Source organism: Plodia interpunctella, chromosome 27, assembly GCF_027563975.2.
Source record: "Plodia interpunctella isolate USDA-ARS_2022_Savannah chromosome 27, ilPloInte3.2, whole genome shotgun sequence".
Lineage (NCBI taxonomy): Eukaryota > Metazoa > Arthropoda > Insecta > Lepidoptera > Pyralidae > Plodia > Plodia interpunctella.
In genome coordinates, this window is record NC_071320.1 from 335,114 (window position 1) to 354,219 (window position 19,106).

At 33.8% G+C, this 19,106-nt stretch overlaps 1 protein-coding gene across 2 annotated transcripts; it reads right to left on the bottom strand.

The window, feature by feature from the left end:
* Positions 1 to 48: 48 nt before the first annotated feature.
* On the bottom strand, positions 49 to 18,822 carry LOC128681375 (DAZ-associated protein 2-like). 2 transcript variants are annotated; one of them, XM_053765203.1, is made up of 6 exons: positions 18,681 to 18,822; positions 12,330 to 12,422; positions 10,594 to 10,724; positions 9,633 to 9,770; positions 8,823 to 8,941; positions 49 to 7,963 (listed from the first exon to the last, which is right to left on the bottom strand). In XM_053765203.1, the coding sequence occupies exons 1-6, from the start codon at positions 18,694 to 18,696 to the stop codon at positions 7,954 to 7,956; spliced, it is 507 nt and encodes a 168-aa protein (XP_053621178.1). In that variant the 5' UTR covers positions 18,697 to 18,822; the 3' UTR covers positions 49 to 7,953. The 2 variants fall into 2 exon arrangements, with proteins under 2 accessions (XP_053621178.1, XP_053621176.1); XM_053765201.1 differs by having other exon boundaries at positions 8,823 to 8,944.
* Positions 18,823 to 19,106: the final 284 nt, after the last annotated feature.

Here is a 19,106-nt window from a genome sequence, read left to right on the forward strand (position 1 = left end):
CGAGACGGGGTATCATAAAGGCTAGTAGACTAAAAAAAAACAAAGGCATCGATTTTAATAATTTTATTGGAAACAAAATAATAATTATGCTATATATTGCACTCGACTCATTCACAGTACACTGTTGAGCAAACCCACTTACACTTACGACCCTGAAGGCCTCATACTATGATGCGTAAAAAGGGTACACTTCTTTTATGAATTCCTGGTACATGATAGATTTAAATCTTCATACTTAGTTATATTTCAGTCCAAATATGTTTTGTCTCGTTCTTTCAAGTTCAAACATTGAGAAGAGGGATAGGAACAAAACATAATTCAACTAAACTGAGTTAAAGTTGTTTTGAATATAATGTTTAATTAAAACAGGTACAGTTTTCGCTTCAGAATCAGTGGACTTTGGATAATTCTTATGGAATATATTCTATAGTAATTGGGGGTCTACTAAGAAATATAAAACACGTAGCACGTCAGTCATTGCGTTTTTTTTTAACATAATGCATATACGATTTGGGAAAAAGACAACATGAGGATGTAACATGCCATGTATTTGTATGTTTCGTGGTAGACCTTCTGGTTCAAATAAAGTCGAGCGTAAAGGGCTCTTCTGCACCGGGTACTATTCGGGATGACTTTTATAATTGTTTAGTTTAATATTTCGTGCCAATTTTGTATTTTTTAAATATTATTACGCGGCATATATCAATATTATGACAGAACAATAATATAACTATACATAAGGCTAGAGTTCTCGCCTCGAAAGTCTCTGTGCGTGGCGCTGCAGTCGCTGTCGACAACGTGGCTGGTCCGATAGTGAACACATATTGCCCGGGACTTCTCGGCACGAACTCTAAAAACTAGGGTTGTTGACATGTGGACTTCTATAACGGCATTGCCACAGACCAGAATAATGAAATACCTTCCAATCTTTAACTGTCTTATTCATAAACAAAATTTACTACCTATATGAAAACCTAGAGTGGGTTGCACCAAACTTTGACGTTTACATTAACCTGTGCAGAAAAGTGCAAAATACGCCATTGTGTCTAAACGTCGGCAGCGCGCAGGTTAAAGTTATCTGGTGCAACTCACTCCTAATTTATTTTTGTAAAATATCATTTATCTAAAATTTTGTCTCCGTTTGTTTGATTGATCATAACAGGTGACAATTATGATACAAGCGTGCAAATATTGGCACACACGGGACGAGATTTTCGCGCGATGCGAAGCAGAGCGCTGTAGTAAAGCCGAGTATGTAATTATTATAAAACTTCGATTAAAACATACCATTATTTCAAGCAAGGGTGTTGAAAAACATATTTTACATAATACGGGTTTTAAACCTTTTATGAATAAGACTATTTGAATATATGTACTTATGTATTAGTATTAAAGTAGACAGCAAAATATTTTATTTTTCTAATCAAGGTATATTTAATTAACCCCAGTTTTTAACGTTAATATTATGTATAATAACAATTTCTGTACTGTTGTTTCTATAGAACCAAAAATAAAAAACAGTTAGTTTGTTGAGACGAAAACATTTTTCAACTTGAAGCTACACTTTTTATGAATAAAATTCCACATCTATATATACAAAGTAAACAAAATAGGCCATACAATAATAAAGTTAACAATTTATGTATGTGGTTCCATTAGAAAAAGACAAAATATAATTATTATTACTTGTTACTAACAAAATGAACGTTGTAGCTAATCTAGTTGAGATGGCGCAACTATAACATTCAAACGCGTGTTATCGCCCTCCACAGTCAACAAAAACATGTCAACATTCAACAAAATCGTCTACAAATAAAATGTTGATTCATTACACATTTTTTTTTGCTTGCATCAACAATGTATTTGCTTCCCATGCCTGGTGGAAAATACAAACACCAAATGGGGCGTGCGGGCCAACCAAGTTACTTCATCATTATGCCATTTGTTTTGCTAGAGAAACTTTACAGCACTTTACCTTCAGAAACAATGTTTTGTGTATGTGTTTGTTGAATGTTTTCAAAAAAACCTTCGTCGTAGACCGTGGCTAAACACGTGATTGTGGTGTGCGACATTCCAACCTAGACGTAGTTTTTTTCATTAATACTTTTGGCAAGATTCGTCAAATTATAATGGATTATTCGCTAGATGGCGCCACTGATCGAATTAGGTCCTGTCATTATGACTGTCATTTAAAAAAGCACGTGCACTCATTGACATATAAACATCAAATCTGTCTTTGGACCTTTGTCGACACCAGCGCCCCTAGCGGCGAATTCAATACCTTTAGCCCTTCGTTCTATGGTCCCTTCAACTAGTGGGATGATACGAGATGCATGTGACTATAGTTTAGGCAAAATTATCATTAGGCTAAACTGTGGAGCCATAAAATTAAAAAAACAACGTTGACAAAAGCATGCGCTCTTGCCTCAAGTTCCAACATGTTTTAAATTCTTACTAACAGTCTGTTTTTGTGGTACATGAGAAAAGAGTACATTGATCTTAAATGATTTATACAGTTGTATGCGATAGCAATAAGGCTTGGTTTCGCTTGAAACAGAGTTTAGCCAGAACTTATTTTAAAACATTGTAAATCTCAATAGTAAAAATTTTGTCAACAAGTGCGACTTGACGAAGTTGGACGTCATTGGTCACTCATAATAGTTTAATTTCAAACTACAGTCACACGCATGAATATTATTCGCTTTATCATTCATTTTCAACCCTCAACAACATGATCTTCCAACAAAAATGCAATAATAATAATAATAAAAACGTTTCAGTTATACACTAGTACAAAACATAGGCGATTTTGATTTTACCTTAGCGACTTTCGTACGAGCGAAAGAGGGAAAGCGATTCGGGGTCATCGACCGTTTTTTCATTCGGTTTAGAAATAGACTGTAGTCAAAATGATAATATCAAAATCGACTAATATAATGAGTTTTGATACGCTCATAAGGGTTCCACACATTTTTGTTCCAAAATCCTTTATTTTTCGAAAAATATGTCACTCACGACCGTTTCATGTTTCAGCGCTTGTTGATAAAGTATCTCGTAGCCTGACAACATATCGAACAGATTCAGGCTGGCAGTTATTTTATCTGACAGATTACATAATGTTTTTTCGGAATGGTGAAACCGGCCGTAAAAATTGCATTTTGTTATTGCTCATAATTGCCTGGACATATACTCGCGTGGATATCGTATGAGGCGACTAGGGGATAAGAAGCTTTGACAGCCGATCTTCAACAGTATTCCCAATGAGGTTTGACGTCAAGTGGACAGGCTCAAATGTCAATTTTATAAGACCCAGGTCTTGGGCATCACAGCCGCAGCAACAGAAGAAACAAGGCTACACGCTGTTTTTCCTCACGAGTCCTAACATGTAAACAATCATCACAGTACAGAATTGCTGAATTTTGTTGAAAATAAATCAAATATATAGTTCAAACCCATACATTGTTAAAGTAAAACATTTATTAACCGCGAAAATAATTTCGCAATACAATTTACATTGCTATGAAATCATGAAAATAATGTTTAACACATTTACATAAGACTCGTAAGATAAAAACGGAGGGTGAATTTCACGAGCGTTCGAACGCGGCGTGCAGCGTTACATTTAGTGTCAGACATTTTTTTTAAAATTAAACATTTATAAAACTAACATTGTACCGGTACTTATTTATAAAATAGGATAATAAAATTTATTACTGTGTATGGTACAATTCAATAAACAATATTCATTAGGGTGAGTTTCTCGAGCGAGAGAGAGAGAGAGAGAGAGAGAGAGAGAGAGAGAGAGAGAGAGAGAGAGAGAGAGAGAGAGAGAGAGAGAGAGAGAGAGAGAGAGAGAGAGAGAGAGAGAGAGAGAGAGAGAGTGACATATTTTCGAAAACGATCCAAACTCACAGTGTAGAACACTACAATACATTAGCCCATCAGGCGAACAGATCCGGCAGCGGTGCCGCTATACTAGTTTTTTATTAACATAAATATTCGCTTATTATAAGTCTTAATTTGCAAATTGAAGTACAATGAGTTGTACAGCATACGTTTTTGATTATGCCAAAAAATAAAAATGTTGCTATCAGGACCTATTACTGATAATATGTGCATAGTCAAAATTTATCCAAAAAAATCTATAATAATTGGTTATAATACTTGAGTGCGCCACCTGACACTACGCTTCATAGTAAAGCTAGGCTCAGCGCAGCGGTTCACACAAAGTCGATTTTCATTGATAAATTCTGCCAATTCTTTTTTATTTATTTATTTTTTGCCTACGCCGGGGTCATTGCACGCGAGAGCGAGAGAACACGATAAACTATAAATTGGAATCATTAGAGTTTCAAACTACGTCCATAAATTCATTGATATTTTGCAATAAACGCAAACCTCAATAACTTTGGTGATAAACGATAATATTAAATTTTGATCACTCACATGTATTAATAGGGTCTTTAATTTTTTTTTTGGCATAATTAAAAATTTATGGTGTATAGGTAAATATTTTAATACAGACCTCATTACTAGGTATAAATAAAAGTAGCTTCCCGCTGTCTGTCTCTATGTATGCTTAGATCTTGAAAACTACGCAACGGATTTTGTTGCAGATCTTTTTAATAGACAGAGTGATTCCTGATTAAGGTTAGGCGTATAATTTATTATGATTTTACGCGAGCGAAGCCGGGACGGGCCACTAGTAGCTATTCATTATATCTCAATTTGTTATAATATATGGAGTTTTATATGATAAAGTATTTTGTCGTTTGAAAAATATTTAATGCTTCTTATAATTAAGAAAGTAACATGTCACTGCGATCTGATTTAACTATTTTGCAAAAAAAAATTACTTTTATTAGGGGACTTTCTTTGAGATTTTAATTTACAATTGTCAAAAAAGATTTTAATGTAACATTTTGTTCAAAAAAACATTTTTTACAATTATGCTTTTTCAGATCACAGACGATATTTATATAAGATATTTTATTATTTATTATAAAAATAAAAGATATATATTTTCTATAGTATAATAAAAATTAATTCGTATGATTCAACTTATTTTTTTTTAGTGTTATAGTTTTTAGTGTCTGTGGTAATACAAATAAACGTCTTCTATGTCTATTACATCTTCTTACGATGAGACAGAAGTTGGCACGGCCGACTAGTATTTCATTTGGTCGGCAACACTGACTAAAAATAAATTTCTATGAGAACATTTTTAAATTAATGAAAATAAATCACAAACAAAGGGAAATTTCATTCGTCGCTTTAAAAAGAAAGTCCCCTAAAAGCAAAAAAATCTATAAATCACGATCTAAAAAAATAAATAAAAGGCATGTTGCTGAATCGATCAGCTGAGATTCCTCGATAAAGTTGTCTCTCACATTTCATGAAAATTATATCTTCCATTCCATTCTAATTGTAAAAAAAAACGATTCTCGTATGGCCGAGTTCATCGCAACTTTTGTTGCTATAATTCTTCTTCTTTTTTGGAACTTCGTTATTTCTGACTAATTTTGAAAAGGCAACACCGTATTTAACGTATATGCCCGAGTTTCGGTAACCAATGATGACATTATATTTTTGTTAATATTCTTATATAGAGTTGAAAAATTCATTGAGATATGTTGTAAAAAGTAATTTCATTGTTGAAATAACGACTTTTATCTTTAAATCTTCATCCTTGGTTACGGTAACCTTCTTTAGCACATTCATCCCTAATATACATATACTCGCGACATGCACTCGCACAACCTTTATATATTTTTAATTACTATTCGCTATGCTGCGCTGTCTCTACCAGCCGTACTTTTTTTTGCTTTTAAATATTTTTTTCCTTCATGTCTGCTTTTACTTCTTAAGAAACTGGCTCTATATTTATAATAATTTAATTTTAAGGGCAATAAAACGTTTTCAATTTAAAAATCGAATTCTTTCCTAACTTTATTTTGTAGTTTCTACTTGAAATAACCCGTCTATCACACGAATCCCATTGAGTTTGTCCCATAATGGGATATCGTCCCAGTAGTCCCATGGGACAAGTGGCAATAACGTTAGAAGTGATAAATATTGAAAAAGAAAACATAGCATGAGTTTTAAATGCCAAATGCATAAGCAAGGTTTTTAATGTTTTATAAAAATAAAATTAAATTGCTATTGAAAAGCTCTTAAACTAGCAAGGTTATATGCCCAATATAAACTCAAGTCCGGATTAACAGAATCCCAGCCACTTCTATCAAAGTTTCTCAGTACAGCTCAGCATAGCGTTTTTAAACTCTAATCGTACACACCCTCTATAATACTATAGCGTTGAGGCGACCGCTCGCGGCGACGTACCGTGCAGTGACCACCAGTGCTTGCTTACCATCAACTATTGAATAAACTGCGATAAATAACCAGTAGTTAAACAATTTTGAGCGTAATAATACATATAGAAAAAAATCGCCACAATAAAGTTATATTTTTCACTTGTAAACAAATTACAAGTTGTAATTAATATTTGTCCACGGTTTAGGAACTATTTGACACAAATATTTTTAGGGAATATTTAAACCAATAGCAAGCACTGGGTTTCAGCGCTGCGTGAGATTTGATCAAATCCGACATTGGACGTTACATTTTTTTAATCAGACATATTGATATAAATGAATCATATTCGTGGTAAAGTAGTGGTAATTATTAAATCAACTTCGTTCTCAACTTTGTTTACGCATTTCATTTTTTTTTTTGCTGTTTGTGTTTGTTAACATATTTAAAGCTTTATAATATTTGATACCTCGTTTGGGGGTTTCAATTTGTTTTTAAAACTAAGAATGGCTGGCCATTTACTGTTCTTTAAGTTACATCAGCCTTATAAGAACTATGTAAACAAATAACGAGTGAATAAATCCATATGCCGTAAGACCAAATCCCACAAGACATCACAGTCATTTTCAAATCGGACTAAGATAAAAATACCGACGGACCGACCTTCTTATTATTTTGTATCCTAAATTAACACAGTACCAACAAGTAATACACATTGAAGTGTGATTCGAGGGATAAATCATTATAATAAATTATATTTTAAGACTTTCTTTTACGAATTCTTGATTTTTTATAATGATTTCGGTGTTCGTAGTAATCAAATGAATTCTATGGCCCCTATATGTTCAAAATTTTAAGATATAGGTTGCATATATTAATGAATCAAGATAATACTTGAAGATAATTGTATATTTTCAAGTATATTACTGTGTTACTGTCTTTGTTCATATTCGAGAGCTTTATGGCTTACGTAATCTAGATATTTAGATTATTTTTTAAATTTTAAGTTTGACGAAAACTATAACAGTAACGCTTATTAATAAAATAAGTTTTTTGTTACAAATAATCGTTTTTCTCACCGAAATATCAGAAAAATAATCTTGATATGGTGTATCATTCGAAATACATAGTTTTATATGCTTACTTGACGGACTAACTTCACTTATTAAAAGATTTTTTGCGACATACTTACAATCTGTTAGTTTGCTACAATAAGCTTCATATTAATTTGTGTAGTAACAGGGACAGAAGTCCTTTGGAATTATCTATAGTCATCACGGCCGACTAATATAAATTTGATCACAACACTCACACCTAAAACTGTGTAACATTATCAGACAAAATTGATTGCATTGAGAAGAAATTTTATATTGAATGCATCCTTATTAACTGAAACTAGTCTGCCGAGCCGACTAAATTATCAATTATTTTTAAACAGATAAAATACGATATTTACCTCAAAATCAATCAACATTGAGTAAGAAATAGTTTCAGAAATTTACACTTTTGATCAGTCAAGGAGAATATAATGTAAAATAAATAGTTGATTTAATATCGAGTGCTAATACAGATTCCTTATAGATAGAAGTCTGTCTGCGACTTACTGAATGGCGGCCGTCGGTTGCGAATAGACCCGTTGGTTTAACGCCACCTGCGGGAAAAAATAACTTTGTTAACAAAATAACTTTGTGGCAAAAGATCCACGGCCAAAAAGTAGGCAACGTGCGTGTGACAACCCTGGTGTTGCAAGCGTTGTTAGGCTGTGGTGACCACTTACCATCATGCCTGTGCCGCATGCCTATTTGCCTGCTTAATAGTATAAAAGAAAATTGATATATAATTTCAACTACTTTTATTAACTCTATTTATTGTTAATTTTAATTTTATTTCACTCGAAACGATATTTTGGTCAATATACAGGATATTATTGAATGAATAAAATGTTTATTCACTTTAAACATAGTACAAACAAATAGATGTTATGCATAAATAGATTGTGTTACCTTCATTCCAAAGAATTAAATGTCAAATAGGATGGGCGAAATTTTATATTTATTTTTCACTATAAAGTTTTGTATAGTATTTAAACAAATACTCTATATATTATACTAACAATAATTGGTCTGACAACTAGGCACGCCGACAACCGTGCAAAGTGGTGACGAAAAAGTAGGAAAGCGAAACCTGAACTCCGACGCTCAACGGCTGAGGTAACAACCGGGAATACGCTCAGATACGAGTAAGAGAGACAATAATTGGCGGAGAGAAAAATAACTAATAAATAATAAAAGAAAAATAAGTATTTTATTGTTTTAAAGCCACATTGGCACGTCAAGTGTAATTAACCATTGAGCTGCGTTGTATCAAAGTAATTTATTCATAAAGAAATACCCCGCCTTCGATAAAGTTGTTTTTTGTTCACAATTACTTATTTTTGTTTCAAAATGCGACTATGTGCTTTCGTAATGTGACTATATGACTATAGCATGTGTTTTCGTAATGTGACTCACAAAACTTGGTGCGGCTGGAGATGGGCGAGGTGCGCGGGGGACGGCGGCACACCAGGGGGCGCGGGGGGCAGCAGCGTCTGCGCAAGCCCCTCGAACCGGGAGCCAGCCTCGAAACCGTTCTGCTGCGGGGAGGCCTTGTGTTTACATCACGACCATTTTTTCACAAATATCTCGTAGTTCGTTGCGTATGTTTATTACTGACATTGGTTAGATATTGTCGTCTAGAACTGTCTAGAACAATCTTGTAAATATGATTGATCTATCACATATCGAGTAGATTTTTTTAGATGCTCTTTTTTGTACCACTTCGCTCTCGCATCTCTGTTTGATCTAATGGTTGACTGCCAACATCAAGTCCAACATTTGAACATAAATTTTGTAATTTTTCGCAATAACAAAAATATTGAAACTGAACTATAATCAAACTAGTTCAGCTTCAATACTACACATGTACACATGTTTACGAAATAAATTATATTTTTTTTAATATACATATAATAGGGAATTTTACACAGAAATATTATGACCATATCCTCCCAAGGATGTTGTGAAGGGGCACATAGCCTTGGCAGCTGATAGGCAACAACCGCATTCACAAAGAGGGTTGATGTCAGCCAAACCGGTTGTAAAATCGCAGACGAATAATCAAAATTCAAAGATTTATTTAATATTTATATTAAAGTGGAACTAAAAATTCATCCATACAAAATCGTTGCCATACTTCAGCATTTCACGTTAAAAATGTCACAGCTACGGAGAATCCCATTTTTTGTCATCTCTTTATTGCGCTGTATGTATGTATGTACTCACAGGTATCATAATGGTGGGCCTTAGCGGCTGTATGGAGGGCTGCACAGTGGGGTAGTACGGGTAGTACTGCACCGGGTACCCGATGTAGCCTGGGTAGCCGGCCGCCGCCGCGTACATCGCCGCCGCTGGGCTGTACATCTGAGAGACATCATAGTAACTAAAAACATTTTGACACAAGCTTTTATTGTCGTCATCTTGATTCGATCAACGTGTGATCAAAAAAGTCACGTCCGTGCAGTGCAAATTAAACGACTAAAATTTAGTCGGCTAGGACGACAAAGTTTTAGTCGTCCCGGCCGACTAAATACAATCTAAAAGAAGAACAAGCCCACCTCATATCAAGTGGTTGCCACAAACTATCAACGCCTGCAACGCCAGCGGTGTCACACGCGCGTTGCCTACTCTGTGTCCTAGGATCTGTAGCCACAGTACCCTGTGACCACACGCCTCTCTCGCCCACAAACCGGAACACGACAATGCGAGCGGCTGTTCGGCGGCTGACGTACATGAGAGTCCACATTTGTCAATTGACGTCTTGTAGAAAAGGGAGTGAAGTTTGTTGCGCCGCTTCTTCACCTGCGCCGTGGAAGTCGGCGGTAGACTTACGTTTTATTTAAAAAAGTGATGTCATCCTAAGTTGAATACAGAATTTTGATTTTTTTTATATAGTTAGACTAGCTTTGTAAGTTTAGCTAAGACTAACTTTGCCCACAACTTCGTATGTGAGAAAAAATCCGTTTCCCGTGGGAATTTCAGGAAATTCCTTCTTAGTGCTCCCCTACACTGTCCTAGGAACGTACACGCCAAATTTCAGCTTCCTACGCCTAGTAGTTTGGGCTGTGCGTTGTCTGTCAGTCATATAGGTTATATATATATATATAAAACTCTATACTCATGCGGGCGACCTTTGCACCAAGTACCAGCTAGATATACGTATAATAACTTGTACAAGAGTCCTTACAGGTAGCTGTTGACTAAGCGCCGGTATCGCCTGGTGGTGCTGCAGCTGATCGTAGGGCGGGGGCGCGTACACGCCCCCCGCGCCCGCGCCAGCGCCCCCGAACGTCACCCCGTAGGGAGACCCGCCCGCTACTGTGCGGGAAATAATGTATTACTTGTGTGCGCATGCTTCGGGGTCCTATGTATATCCGTGCTAAGGATTCCAGGGACCGGACCGCTATCCCTTTCACGGGTTTTGAAGGGGTTTTTGGAATGGGTTTGCTATCGAAAGCCGTTCGGTGCTGTAACCCGTTCAACTTGCTTTGGTAAGCGCTATATCAACGACTACAAAACCCTTTCTTTGGGGTTACCCGTTCAGATAGCTGGCTAATTTATGCTTTAAGCTCAGGCCATACGGTCTTAATTTGAATAAATTGCAATGCACAACAAATACCTACTAAGCGCGTGCGGTAAAGCGGTGCGTTATTATTAGCACGATTCAATGTGTCGTTTCGTGTCTTTTAGGCTCTTCACACACGGAGCTACGAAAATTTACACAGGAGCAGGGTGTGATGAAAACTACACCCCTCTCCCCCCGCAGGCATTTAAGGGGAAAGCCAAACAGGGTAAGCGCTATAACGAACGGGTTACCCCTTCGAAAGAGTTAGCCACATCATATGGGAAATCCTTTGAAAGGGTTAGCCTCACCATATGGGATAGTGATTGGATTGGGTTAGCCATTGAACAGGTTACACAAGAGTATGGGAAAGCTTTTCAAAGGATTAAGCAAACGAACGGCTTGTCCGGTCCCTGCTGAGGATTACTAATGAATGTGTCACAGAAAAAATATTTTACATGATTTCGGAAATGAATTTGAAACTGATATGTGACGTTCCACGGGTAAACTATTCAAATCTATACTATTATTATAAAGGGGTAAGCGATTGTGAGTTTGTATGTTTGAGGCGGGTAAAATCTGAAACTATGGAACCGATTTCAAAAATTATTTCACCATCAGAAAGGTGCATTATCCAAGATTACTATAGGATTGCTATAGGATATACTATTGCTTTTCTATTTTTACAAGTCTTAATATCTGTCAACGGGATTCTGTCTTCGAGAAAACGCTGGTATAGTGGCGGTTTGACTATGCATTTTATACTGAAGTTCTTTTATGGTTTTACTTTTTTTTTTTTGACATGACATTTTGTAAATTGAAATTGTATTTTAATTCCATTTTATATTGAAGTTTATTAATCAATTATGTTTTATTGAATATTTTGTAAATTGAAATTGTTATTTGTGTATATGTTACTGTAAAAGCAAGAACTACGGTAAATCCTTAGATATTCCAGTAAAACCTAAGGTTTACCAACTCTTAATGGTAAAAGTCCGAACAATTTTGCGATTTTAACTTTTACCACCATTCACTTGGTAAATCTTAAGATTTACATCAAAGGCACGGTAAATGTTGAGAAAATAATTTTACTTTTACGTTATTTTTTTACCATTTAAGAAGTATTTTAAAGGTAAGGTATAACTTTGCACCTAGCATATACTAAATTCTAATGGCAAAAGCGCGAAAAAATCGTCAATTATTTATAAATCCTTACATTTACCAACCCATGCCGGTAAATCCTAAGATTTTCTGAAAAAACCTAAGATTTACCTATATACGGGCTTTTACAGTAACATATATATATGATTTAATTATAATGAATTTCAAACACAACGTAAAAGTTGTTCGTGAATGAATACCTCCGTATTGCGGTGCGGCTTGGTGAGGCGGCGCCGGCAAGAACGGGCCTTGCGGCGGCTGCGGCTGAGGGTACGCGCCGAGAGGAGGCGTCACTGCAACAACCTCCTTGTTTGACAACCGAATAGTTGGGACCTCCGCCCTCGACCTGACGCATCGACATTCGGAGATAGTGCCACTGTCTCATCAAGGAACCGCTTCTGTCTATTTTTATTATTGTTTCTTAGACACATCGATCGTTACAAACGTAATTTGGAAATATCTGTCAATAAACTTTTTTTTAAGTTTATCAGTCTTTTTTTAGACTTTAAATTTTCCTTTACGGAAATTATTGTTTTTTTTTTTGTAAAATATCCACATTGTAAAAAAAAAATAGAAGAAACAAATAATAAACAAGCTTCATAGAAAGCTCTCTTGTTTCGGAGGCCAAGATCCAATTGGGTGTCACTGAGCCAGAGAAGTTATTTTTTCTGATTTTTTATAAAGATTACTACTTTATAAAAAAAATAATTTAAAAAAAAAACACAGCTGTCATATATTATTTACATTTTTGCTACATGATACAAAAAAATATTTTGAAATTTAAATGTTCCATCCGGAATCGTTCAAAAATCAACCAAACGTATGTTAGGTATGAATTAATTATGTAAATCGGAGTATAATTTATCTAATTACAAAACTACAAAATACGTTTTGTAACGGATTTTTGATACTACTATTTTAATAAAAGAGTCGAGACAAGTAGTTCCTTTAATGATCGTATTATAAAGCTTTGTTTTATCGCTTAAACATTAAAACAGATTTATGGTTATATCAAAATTTACACATTAAACTACTGGCTACTTTCTACCAAATCAGGAATTATCACCTGATGTTTATAATTGCGGTAAAGCAAACCTTAGAAATGAAGTTGTAGCCAATTCGATGTAGCAGCACTATCTACGCAAAATCTCTATTAATTGTCACATTTTTTATTCAACTTTTTTCATGTCGACGCGCGTTTTAGTCGTGAGGGCTGACCACAACCCAAGCCCGAGCATTCACGCTTGACGCAGCGGTGAAGTCGCCACGAACTAGTGTCGCTATGGTTTTGTGAAAAATTGGGACATTTTTTAAATTTTAAATTTATGTATTCGTTACACAAAAATGTGGCAAGAAAATACGAATCAATAAAAACCATGACGACACTTTTCGAACTGACGTAATGTGAACGAAAAACGACATTTTAAATTAAATATTAACTAATATTTCCATAGATGCTTTCTATTATATTCCGGTTTGTTTTTTAAAATATTTATTATTTATTCTATTTTCGTCCACTCAGTGTTTCACTGACGTCTGTGTTAACGACAAGCGATGCCCATACAACGCGTTACATAAACGCCCATCACGAGTTACACCTTTGAAAAAATCTTTAAAAAAAACTCGTGAAAGGCATATGTTCGAACCTTTAAAATAAAAGGGACGAACGAAACAAAGATTTGGTAGGTTAATTCAACGAATCATGTCTGCTGTGCCTACCAAACGTTATGTACAATGCATTCCGAATGGTCACACTAGCTTAGGCTCGAAGTGGCCAAGTGCAGTGCTAACAAGCGAGGGTGACCATTGTCAGTCTTAAATAACAAAAACAATCACACGATTAAGGACCTTTAGAAAGACATTAATTATTATTTATACCAACCGTGAACTTAAGTGTTTGTATTAAGTGTAATTTTTGTGTTTTATCTTATTTTCTTTATTATTATGTTATAAACATGTGTAAGAAACACGAAATGAAATTAATAAAACTTTAAATAAACTATAAAATCCATAAGTTCAGAGTCATAAACAAGGTCATCAAATGACGACCAGAGACGTGTATACATTTGGTGAACATTCCTTGAAAATAACATTATATAATACTATTCAAATAACTATCTATAAGTGTACCAAGATTTCTTGTCGAAGACAAATAACTCTACATATTTTCATATTATTTTGCTGTTTCTAAAAAGCTATGCAAGGAAGCAATAAAAAAAACTATGATGAGTGCGTTGAAGGACACAGAAACATGCAGGGACAACACAATCAAATTATTTAAGAGCAAATAAATAATATTAACATGCCGGTAAACTATTTAAACTAAAACCTAAAGAAAAGATAGCTCGAGACGAGAGAAAATGACGTCATGCCTGCAAAAGAAAACGGCTGCTCTAAACAGCAAAATTTCATATGAACAAAAAAACCTTTTGAATCCACAAAAATCCTGGTAACTCCCTCTTCCAAAAACATTAAACACTAACTTATTAAACTACCAAAAATGCGCCATGACAAAAACTCCATGGCACGTTTTTCAACCTGTATATTAAAGTTATATAGTAAAGCTTATCATAAATATTGTATTGCGGCAAGCATAGTAAAGATTTGCTGTATTTTTTGTCCTTTACAACCAATCAATACTTTAAAAGTTCAATTTGCTATAAAAAAAAATCTCCGTAATTCAGGATCCCTGTAAAAGACACTTAGAAGACCAAACCGAGTATAAAAAGAAAAAATGGGAGAAATTCGAAATCTGTGGGACCTAGAAACTGTGAAAAAGTGTGAGTTTAATCGGAATTAAATGCTAAATGCTTGAATAAAACCTTAACACTGCCATACTTCCCTGTCCTTCAAGTAAAGCATTATTTGCATGCAATCATTGTCTATGCCAAGGACAATGGCAAAGACAACTGAACGATTTAAGATCATCACTTTACAATTACAATTGATCGCGAAACGTGTTCTTTTTTAAATAATTACATCAATTAGTCATGTGTACACTTTTTTTTTTATAGTAAGTGATAATCTTTACCCGTCGCCTTACAACTAGTCACACACGCACTAACATTTTATCATTCCTGTTAACATTTGGACTCAATCCACATATTTTTACAACCCTTTCTATTCGTATACACTAAATATAGATTGACAATGTATTAATAGAACATATATTCATAAACTTTTTAGTTTGTATTTTTGACCTTTTTTGTTAAATAAATTGACCCGTTTTTTCGCATTGTCTGTTATGAAAAAGCAATTTCAAAATCAAAAAGCCATATCTATAATATATTAAACAATAACTTTGTATAAATAACAACTGGTCTTGTATTAATTACAGTTAACTGGAGAATTGAAAGAGTTGTCTTTTAAACTTGTGTATTTTTCAATATTTCAAGAAATTCACAAGCTTATTGTTAAATTATTCTTAAACATTATTTTGTGTAGATAAACAAACAACTGCTTCGGCACATGAAGATGCTCTTACTAGTGCCTTACCATCACCTTACATGTTATATGCCCCAAGAAACAAAAAACTAAGTATTTCTTTGAGCATTTTCTAAAAACAAAACAGTAATATTTGGGAAAAAATGTGTTTTGTTTTTATTATTCTATTATGTTAGTATTAAACACAAACACAATCTTAATAATATATGAGATGTAATTTTTGATGAATATTTTTTTGTATTTGCAAAATCAAAAATTACTTCTCAAATGTAGCACAAAATATAAAACTAACATTATTTTGTGCGTGTGATTGGAATTTCAAATAAATATTAAAACCCCAACCTGGACTAGAAAATAATAGATTATATAAAAAATACTTTTAAAAAAGATTGTGAATGAAACCTTTTAATTTTTAAACTGAATAAGTACAGCAAAAAATTATGTTTCTTTACACTCAGACCTATTTTTTTCTAGTAAAATTTATATTCTAATAAGTTAGCTTAATTTCTGTAAGAAAACAAAAGAAACTCAAACATAAACATTACCCTTTTGCAAAAAATTTGCAACAGGGATTAAACACATAGACCAAATCTGAAATCATTTTGTATTTTTTAAATAAAATAAATTAAGTACCACTGATAATATTATTCGGCCTTTATGTTTAAGGTGCAATAAATACTAGCAGAATAATACATAATAATGACTAATTTTGAATCACTTTATTTCCATTACAATTTCTTAGTCATTATTATTGCCTTAAAAATAATGTGTTAAAATCAATTTAAAAAAATAAGCTGTGAACTAAATGTTTATTGAAAAAGAAAAAGAACTTTAGCATAAAAAACACCAATTGAATTATTATATAACATGAGTCCTGTCTATTCCATTACTATTTTATATGAAATATTATTTAAAAATAGAAATAGACAAAACACTTGATCTTAGACAACTTATTTTTTTGAGTGTTAACTAAATGTCAAACTAGTGATTATGTTGAAAATATGATTTGCAAGATAATTTTTCAAAGAAGACTTAAAACATTACACTATACAAATCCAAGCAAAAACATCTACTGTACAGCCAACAACTTAGCTTTCATGACAATACTCAAGTCCTCTCAGAAAAGTGTACAAAAATTGTTTATAAAACTTCAGAGATCAATTATTTATTTTAGTATAACAGACATATTCACTAGTCAGACAGGTCAAGAAAACAACTGTGGGTTGATGGCTCAAATTATTATAATGTATAAATAAAAAAATCATGGTCACCCTATTATATGTCACAATAAAGTAAACGAATTTCAAATGTTGTAATTTTTTTTTTAATTAAGAGGAACTTTAAGTAAAGTTTAAAAATCAAGTTTTGAGCAATCAAACCTCCACATTAGGGTTACAATAAATCAATAAGACATACGATCGTCCACACTTCGATACGCACATATCATATATTATTCTCTCTTTAACTATGTTTCCAAAAAGAAAAAAATAAAGAAAGAAAAATTCTATTTGATTCGTTACATGGTATATTAGTCGACTGCCGAACGGCCCCGCTGGCGGCCCGGCGGCTCCTGAAGAGGGGAGGCGGTCGCTGGGATCGGGAGGGGTGTGGGAAACTTTTTATTATCATAAAGTTCTTTTAGACCCGCTATAAAAGTACACAAAAGTCACATAGCACGAAGTATGGTGACCAACTTAATGTAAAATTTGAAAATATTCTTTTCAGAATAGATCTGTGTTAGATTCCAATATAAAATTAATAAAAATAAATATTGTCTTTTGAAGTAATCAAATAAATTGAGTAGATATATCATAATTATCAAAATTGTCACCACAATGATAACAAAATTAACAGAACACACAAAAATAAATGAAACACAGATCTCTTCCAGAGATTAGTTTTTTTTTTTTAATATTTATACATAAGATTTTCAACTGATTCAAGTCTTATGTGTTCTAAAGCCAGTTCTGGTGATATATATCTAATTTTTCTCACCGGCCTGACTCATTCTTTGGAAATTTTAATTTTGTATAGCGCACTTGACATGTGTAACGTCAAGGTTGCATAACAATGTGTTGTCAGTAAAACGCTGGCTGGATGTCCTACAGATATATAATTTTCTCCTCTTAACATATCGCAGGCTTCAAGCTATCAAGAGTATTGTTTAAACACCCTAAAGACTAGGCACTTGTGATATATAGCAATAGCCTTCTGTTACTCAGCTTAAACTGAGCAAAACTGTTAGTCATTATAATATATTTTATGACATATACAATCTCTCACTCAACTGAGTTTTTTCCTTGTGACTTTCTCAGCCATCGAGCGTCAGAGCAAAAGTTTCGCATTTTTTATGACATAATAGAATTACTTCCAAGACCCAGGTCGTTTAGAAACAGATCATTTTCTATCTTGACCTAACTGGATTGAACCCAAGACTCGAGGCAGCAATCTGGCCTTTTTAGCTTTATTACCTATAGAGGAACCTAATCTTCATAGAATTATGACAGATGTAGGTACTTACTATACTACTGCTAAATGCAGGTGATAGCCTGTGTTATAAATCAATTTAAATTACTGAAAATAGGTGACCTATTTACTCTAATGATGTAAGGTTATGTCCAAAAGAAATTGGAAATAATCTTTTGAAAATCTAGGAATCGATAACATTAGCTGTCTTTCAAAGTGATTACCACATTAGGTAGTCATAATTTTAGTGACCACAACAGGAATTTTGGCCGAAATATGGGGTTTAACCATAATATTAACGAGGTTATCGCACCGGGAAAAAAAAATTCTAATAGATGGTTAATGTTAGCTAAATTTAGAACAATAATAATCTCGCCTAACCAAAGGCTTGTTCCCACAAAGCCGTCCATCTTGGAATAATCATTCTCTATCGATCCTCAATATTCGCCCTGTTATTTATCCACCCAGCAAGCATAATGCACCTTGATAGATAATTTTTCGAATAAAGACAGTCTCTTTTTCTTGGAAAATACACTAAATAAGTAAAATCTTTAAAATCCAAGGCCTTACAATAACGTTACACATGTCAACATAACTCGAGAGAATGAACAAAGAAAATATTAAAAGAAGCGTATAAATACCTTTTTTGTCTGCCATTTCTATGGATTATTTATAATTTGTAAGTAAAAACGATTGCACTAATTATCTCGCTGCGTTTCTTAATGCAAAAAATCACGATTTCAACAACGCAGTCGCAGACAAAAGCTTCGCAATGATTCTCAAACGACACTAGTGATTGACGCATGCTTGACTGACATAATATTTTTTCTAATCGATTGATTTGCGATTGCGAACGATGACTGACGAAAAGCCAGTTGAAAGTGTTAAAAAATTTCTGAATCTCACTCATGGATTTAGTACGTACTGGATTACCTACTAATTCCATGATCTCATTAGATTAAAACTAAATGTTATTATCATTCGTACTCTGCGGCGGAACCACCATTTTAAAAACAGATTAATTATACTTTAATATGGCGTTCGTCAGACGTACATGATGCCTTTCC